This window comes from Cottoperca gobio, chromosome 11 (genome assembly GCF_900634415.1).
Source record: "Cottoperca gobio chromosome 11, fCotGob3.1, whole genome shotgun sequence".
Taxonomy (NCBI): domain Eukaryota; kingdom Metazoa; phylum Chordata; class Actinopteri; order Perciformes; family Bovichtidae; genus Cottoperca; species Cottoperca gobio.
Genome location: NC_041365.1, coordinates 18,729,796 through 18,737,740, shown reverse-complemented (window position 1 = coordinate 18,737,740; position 7,945 = coordinate 18,729,796). Strand labels below are relative to the sequence as shown.

At 40.0% G+C, this 7,945-nt stretch overlaps 1 protein-coding gene across 1 annotated transcript; it reads right to left on the bottom strand.

Moving 5' to 3' along the window:
* Nucleotides 1-1,290: 1,290 nt before the first annotated feature.
* Nucleotides 1,291-7,355, bottom strand: c11h6orf47 (chromosome 11 C6orf47 homolog). Its single transcript, XM_029443224.1, has 3 exons — nt 7,032-7,355; nt 5,324-6,758; nt 1,291-3,858 (listed from the first exon to the last, which is right to left on the bottom strand). Exon 2 carries the CDS (start codon nt 6,243-6,245, stop codon nt 5,331-5,333), a length of 915 nt encoding a protein of 304 aa, XP_029299084.1. The 5' UTR covers nt 6,246-6,758; nt 7,032-7,355; the 3' UTR covers nt 1,291-3,858; nt 5,324-5,330.
* Between the last annotated feature and the right edge of the window lie 590 nt (nt 7,356-7,945).

Below are 7,945 nucleotides of genomic sequence, written 5' to 3'. Positions count from 1 at the left end.
TACTCTGTACTGCACTCTGTACTGCACTCTGCACTCTGTACTGCACTCTGTACTGCACTATGTACTGTACTCTGTACTGCACTCTGCACTCTGTACTGCACTCTGTACTGCACTATGTACTGTACTCTGTACTGCACTCTGCACTCTGTACTGCACTCTGCACTCTGTACTGCACTCTGTACTGCACTCTGTACTGCACTCTGTACTGCACTCTGTACTGCACTCTGCACTCTGTACTGCACTCTGTACTGCACTCTGTACTGCACTGCACTCTGTACTATGTACTCTTTACTGCACTCTGTACTGTACTGCACTCTGTACTGCACTCTGTACTGTACTCTGTACTGCACTCTGTACTGTACTCTGTACTGTACTCTGTACTGTACTCTAATGCACTCTGTACTGTACTCTGTACTGCACTCTGTACTGTACTCTGTACTGCACTCTGTACTGCACTCTGTACTGTACTCTGTACTGCACTCTAATGCACTCTGTACTGTACTCTGTACTGCACTCTGTACTGCACTGCACTCTGTACTATGTACTCTTTACTGCACTCTGCACTGCACTCTGTACTGCACTGCACTCTGTACTATGTACTCTTTACTGCACTCTGCACTGCACTCTGTACTGCACTGCACTATGTACTATGTACTCTTTACTGCACTCTGCACTGCACTCTGTACTCTGTACTCTGCCTGCCGTCAACAGACACAGTTAGTGACTAGCTGCTGAACACAGTGGAGCAGTTATCAGATAAAGAGACTGATCTTGGGGTCCTGTCCTGCCCTGAAAATGTCCCAGTGTAAAACTCTAATTTAAGGTGAAACCGATAGTGTGCTTACATGGTGCACAATCCTTAATTCATTTGTGTTTAATTAAATGAGCACACAGCAAACCTGGTGGTGTTCCAGCAGAGGAACTTTGCACAATGCAGACAGGGTTATGAGGGGCTTTGGTCGGAAACGTTGTCTTCAGAATGACATCCGTTATAGTGATGCAGCTGATGCTCTGAACTGCAGGATGCTCATTGTGATGCTTTATCTCACTCAAGTGTCTGCACACTGAAATGAATGTGATGTTTTCCTTCCTTCCTGGAAGCTTTGTTTCCATTTGTATTTGTGTATATGGCTACAACATGCAAACACATACAGTAGTGTTGGTTACTGCCTCTGTATTGGTTGGACTGAAAAGGTCATCTCAGCATAATCAATATGCCATAATCACAATTGTTTCATTTCTTGTAGGATTTCAAAGAAGTGTATAGGAAATTAAAACAAGCAGACAATCTAATATAAGAGAATATTTATTGAGCCAGTGGGAGCATCACAACTCAGTGTAGCGTTGGGTTCAAAGTGTCTACAAATTAGATGTACAGTTAGTAATAGTTCACAGCAGATACTTCCTTCCTTTCTTTCTTCCAAGTTAAAATGGCACCATGGGTATCAGTGAGTTCCTTCCTCCTTATTTAAGGAAGCAGGACAGAGTTCCTTCAGCTACAGCGATCCAGCACTTGTTAGGTGTCTCTCCTGTTCGTATAAAAATAGCTTTCTTACGAGGAATTATCGGCGTTATTATCAGTACAATAAGCTAAAGTGAACAAAAGGCAACACAGTCACCTTCTGGGAACTCAAATGAATAAACATTCGTTAAATGTCATTTTCTATTTGTGTGCACAAATTGAAACATTTAAATTATAATTAAAAAATCCAATTTTATTGTTTAAAAATAAATCAATACTGCCGAAATGAAAATGAAAATAAAAACTAGAGTGCTACTAATTTTCAGTAGTCTTTGCATAACGCCGCCATAAAAACAATCAAAGTGAAATGGACTTTTTTGAATGACCTGTTTTTAGCTTGTTACTAGTGAAATAACAGGACAGGCCTCTTTTATAAATCTAGCAAACTATTCTTAAATTGGCAACAAAGATACCATTTACAATATAATTAAAATTAATAAAGGGCTGCAACTCTTACTTTCATTATTCAGCCAATTATTATCTCAATGAATTGTTTGGTCTATATGTAAAGAAATACAGAAAAATACCATCAGCGTTTCATCTTCAAATGATTTGTACTGCCACACGAACAATGCAGCAACGGACAGCTGAGAAAATGTTGAAATGACAATATCAAAAATATTCAAGATACATTTTCTGTCGATCGATTGTTTCGGCTCAAAATTCAAAAGTCAAGATTGCAATTTCATTTGAACGTTTATGTTGCACATTGCCAATTGGAAAATGAAAGAGACTAGATCATGTCATTATGGCAGTGTTATGCTTTGGAGTATACTGAATACTGAAAAATGACTTTCATTCAAGTTTTCTTTTCATCATTTTGGCAGTAGTTCTGCTTTTTCATGAAAATGCTATTTTGACATCTGTATTCTAATTTCGACATACATCATGTGCAAACAAATGGATTCAATTATTTCATTTCAATATTGTCAGGCACAGGCTTCCACATCTCACAGGCTGTGATACAGGTAAGTAAACATGTCCATGTCTTTCTGAATAAATGGTAGACACATGCTATAGAGAGAATGTGTAATGCAAGTCAAATATGGTAAAGTACAACAGTGTTGTGTGCAAGACATGCTTATCGTGCACCAAAACCAAATGAGATGTTTGGTCTTTTCATTGTTGCACCTTTAAATCTAAAGCATGGCATGTAATAAAAGTCAAAAAAGAAAAATCCACATACTTGTGGGGAGAAGTAAAGTTTGAAACAAGCAACATCATGGCACAGAAAATGACATTAGGACACATCATTAAATGTGCTGCTGGTATAATGTGCCACTTAAAGATCTCCAAACAGATTCCTCCCACAGCAACGACAGTGTCACGTTCAAGGAATCTCAATGTTACGTAATACATGCTCACCCTCACTGCTGTTAGATGCTCGTTCCAAGAAACAACACCATTACATTCCATTAGTTTTCGGTCTCAACCTTTTTTTTTTTTGAAGAGACAAAAGGAGATGTTATGGCTTTAGAACAGTAAAATGACTACTTGCTCATCCATTGACTGAATTTGGATTTTAGCCTTCAGTTCAACAAAATGTACCGTGAAAAGGGATGTGTGACGTCACAGGTCTGGTAATAAATAAATATTAAGCAGAATGATCACAGACTGTAAACAAAGCAATATTACAGTTTGTAGTACAGGAGTGTAATATTGTACACAACTTTAATAACCACCAAATACAGTGCAGTGTTTCTAGTGGTCATCCGTGTGAACTTGCAGGTTAACATTGAACAAAAGGACGATGGCAAAGTCAAAGCGAGTCTATTGGAGCCGGCTAGAGATGGCACAAGAAGCGCATGATTGAATGTGTCTATCTCGCAAGCTTTAGTTGAATTAAATTAAAGATGGGATGAATATTAGCAGATGAGACGTGTAATGGTGACAAAAGACAAACCCAAATTCAAGCTATTATGGTCCGTCAGAATTTAGGTTTTGGTTGTTTGGGGTTCAAATTTGTGCATTTCTTGTCACCCAGAATGAAACAAAGGCAATCTCCTGGTCCCAAACCAGTTAAAAGTCTCACAAGACAGGAAATAAAATGTTAGCAGAATAAATGTAGCATTCCCTAAATATGGTGCATCTTTCTCTTTCTTGACTTAACGTCCACATTCTGGTGACAAGATTAAGATCAAGTGAGGACAACATCTATAAAATGCAGGTCATTAGTGTTAAACGGAGTAAGTAATATGAGAAAAACTTGTATGAATTTAATGAATGTGCAATACAATTCTTAAGTCAGTGAAACAGTCCGTCGTCCTGCTGGAGGAGCTCCGATACAGCTGGACTGATGTTGGTGGACTCCTGAATAGACAGTAACTTCTCAGCGTCTGTGGAAAAGACACAGCTCTCTTAATAAACAGCTCATCTGGAAGACAGTACTCAGACATGTGCTGGGTTTGTATAGAGGAAGGTGTGGCTGGAGTTGATGCAGTGACATTGAATTCTTGGAAAACTGAACACCCTGCACTATGATAAAAATAGGTCAAATATGAACTCATCATTACTAAACTACAGGAGAATGTTCCGGGGTAGTTATCGTTTTTCTCAACATTGTTGTGGCACATTCAACTCTCGTCTTAGTTTTGGCCATCATTTCTGTTGATAACATTGTTCTTGCTTCAACTTTGACACACTGTACTGTAGTGGCGTGCACAGTTTTCCGGTTGAATGAGGGATAATTAGCAACATGTCAGGTGGCTTACAGACGATCAATAAAACAACTGTTGGTTTGTTTCCAGCCTGTTGCATTTTGTAGTAGCGAGTCACTGTAGTTGCTGAACTCTGCAATTCAATTCGTGAATACAATGTTATCATAACTGAAAAAACAAGACCCAATAATAATTGTGAACCAGAACTATACTTTTATAACATCAAAAAACATTCTGATACCAACTGTAAATAGGTCCACAGACACAGTATGTTATTATAGTATTTCAACTAAATGTATTCCATCACCTCTGATGTCTGGCTAATGGTTGTGCCGACATAATAAAAACTAATGGCACATTTCTGTGAACACATCATTATGAAAACTGAAGCAGCGGGACAGCAGAGGCCTCAGGCAAATAAACTGAATTATCTGTGTCTCCCTGATGAATCCTTTTATTCTTAGTCAGCGGTTCTAGCTGGTTTCACACCACTTAGGGATTCTCACACTCATTCTTCTATGGTAACAGGATTAAACTAGATGAAAGATAGCCTCTGTGTGTGTGTGTGTGTGTGTGTGTGTGTGTGTGTGTGTGTGTGTGTGTATCATATTTTACCTGTTGCTTTTAATAAATATGTGCTCGATGCCATTTAAAAAACATAGTAAAAGCCCTGCACTCAAAATCTTACCTAAGTAAAAGTACAGTGTACTTGTTCTGCAGAAAAATTGCCCTTGCAAATGATATATTATTATGCGTTATATGAAATTTGGAAAACAGATTCTTCAAATATTGGTTGATGTATTATGCTCACTATGGATCCAGAGTCTTTCGCTATGGCTGTATATGATCGGGGGCCTGCAGCCCATAAGCAAGGCTCATCCAGCTTCATTATGCATCCTGGAGGTTTGAGGTTCACCTAAAGTTAAATAAGAGGCTCCAGAGCTTCACCTAGTCTAATGCTACAGCTTCAGCTGCCTGTCTTTTCACTCTCTCCTGTTGTCAGCAGTTATTTACAGTGCTGAAGAGGTTTATGATTTGGCCATAAAACCAAAACTATAAAGCAAACCTTTAGAGAAAAGGAAACACTTTTAGCATGTGGTAAAGTGTAACCTAAACATACCATCAGACGATTGAAGGGGCTTACCTTAAATTTAACTTGTCTTCACCTTGTCCATAAGGTTTTCTTTATGTTCAATACTGTCTTTCTTTTCTTCGGTCTCCTTGCCCTCCTCCTCATCTTCTTCTTTTTCTTCATCTACGCCGAGGATCACGCTCTGTCGAACACTGACAGAGATCACCAATGCCTGGATGATGCCATAGATTAAGGCAAACTGAGGGAGATACTCCTGAATCAACCAGAGTAATCCTGCCATTCCAACTGAAGAGACAAAAAACATGGCCATACCATGGAACCACAGCCTCAGAGCTCCCTGGACCCCAAACACCTCCAGGATCAGCTTGGCAGGGGGGGACACTGTCCACAGGAAGCCAACGACAAACAGATCAAACAAGTGGCGGAGGAAGTTGAAACAGATATCATAGTGCTCTGGTAGGATTTCCACCTTCCAGCTGTTAGCAAAAAGTCGAAAAGGAGATGTCAGCTTAAAGGAAGGAGGCGTAGGAGACGGAGGAGGCGTTCCATAATCAGAAAAGTCCCCATCAATATCACAGTCCCACGTACCTCCACTCCAACCATCACGTTTCTTTCGTCTTAATCCGCTTGGTTCATTTTTTCTTGGCCATGAAAGGTAAGAAGTTGGGAGATATTTATTCCACCATCTTGGAGCTTGGTTCGAGCTTGCCACTGTCTCCTGTTGCCTTGCGCCAAAGACTTCAATTTCCACGGGCTGAAGCTTCTCCTGCGCCTCCCAGTACTCCTCTACGGGACTACTTTGGTCACTATGACTTCTCCGCCCTCCCCAGATCCAAGAGGTCCACTCTCTGAGACCCTGTCCACTGAAATCCTCTTTCTGGCCCTTGGCCATCACTGTAGTGGTATTCTCTGACACAGCACTACTGCCCCATGATCGCACCCACCCCCATGCTCTGCTTACCACAGCTGTCATGCTTTCGCACGGAGCTTGTAGGAGTTTAATTTAAATCACACTCAGTTCTGAGCTCCTCACATGAAGTTGGCCATGCAGCTCTGTGAGCTTAATAGTAAAGAATGCATGTACCTCCAGTTCAGTTGTGAAGTTGTAATACCTGTTCACAATGATTCAGACCAAGGCAAAATAACGTCCTCAGGCCATAGACACACCTGTGGGTGTGTTGGAGCAGTTCACCATGGGTGACCCACCTTACATTACTGACAATGCTCTAAAGTAAATTACAGTATTTAGAAGTCAGGCTTCTCATCTACATGTCTCTGGTTTAACCTGGTTTAACCTGGCAACCGTTGGAGCTGCCAAGGTTGCTTTCAGTAACTCAACATTACCTTCAAATATTCTTAAAAAGCAAGTTAGCGCCGGCTCGTAACAAGAAAATAGGTTGAGTTGACCAATACTTCAGCTCCACACTGTTAACGCCATTGCTTGACAAACTTGCTTAACTTTTCAGAGTGGGTTCACTCTTCAAACCTGCAAACAAAAGAGAATACATTTACAGTTTTACAGTTGGTTTAGGCATTAGCTAAAGCTTCCTTCCAATTCAACGTCGACGTCAATGCCAGTTAGCTAATGTTACAGTTCAGGATATTTGGCTAACCTGCAGGCTTTTACTATACAGAGAGATTAGTTAGCAACTAACGTCAGCTGGTTTAACGTTTAAGAAAAACTATTTTCGTGTTTTTGGAGTTTGTCAAATAACTTACGGTAGCGTTAGCTAATCTGATAACAGATAAAAAGTCTCACCTTCAGTGACGTTAGCTTGAGTTTGTCTATTAGACCGTAAGCTAACCCTCCTTGTTAGCATCAACGGATATCGTGTTGTAAACAAATGGACGTTTTGTTTTTGCGCTTGGATAAAGTCAGCTTCCAGTCAAAGCTAACTGACAGGTACCCAACCAGCAAATGTCCTGGGGAAGGGTTACCGAGCTAATTACGAGAACAAAGAACACGGACTACCGGTTTGGTTACAAACTTCAAAATAAAACCACGGTTCTCCATCTGTAGTTCATGCTAATGCTCTTGTACTAGGACGTGTCTTAATTCACTTCCTGGCAAACTCACCGGTTCCCACCCTGGGGTCGCCTAAACTTCACGGGTGGTCGCGAGGACGTCTTAATTTTAAAGGGTGTAAACATTATTATTTTTTTAAAACATACAGTTGGCCTAAATCTCTGGATTTCCTTCATTTCTGAGAGGAAAACTAAATAAAATTGTAAATTGTAAAGTTTGGAATATTATATAAAACACAAACTTCTTTAAACCTCACAGAGCAGGGGGCCAAAACCGGCCCGCCAGAGGGTCCAATCCGGCCCGCAGGATGACTTTGTAAAAATGACCTTCTACCTTAATAGTTCCCACTTTACTTTGTACGGTGTGTCAGGATTACTACACAGATGTGGAAATGAGTGTACATTTAAAATCATTTCTAGACAAGTTTTGATCATAAAATAAAATACTACATTGTTCTAGACACTAAATGTTGTGAGCCTTTCTTTGTAGACACACTGTGATCTGTACGTTGTAATGCACACCTGAAAGGATAAACTGAGGCTTAATATTGTTGAAATTACACTTATTTCTCTTAAGAAATTACAGGTTGTTCATTAAATGGGAACATTTTCAGAATGTACTTTGAATTATTTCGTATTTATAGGTTA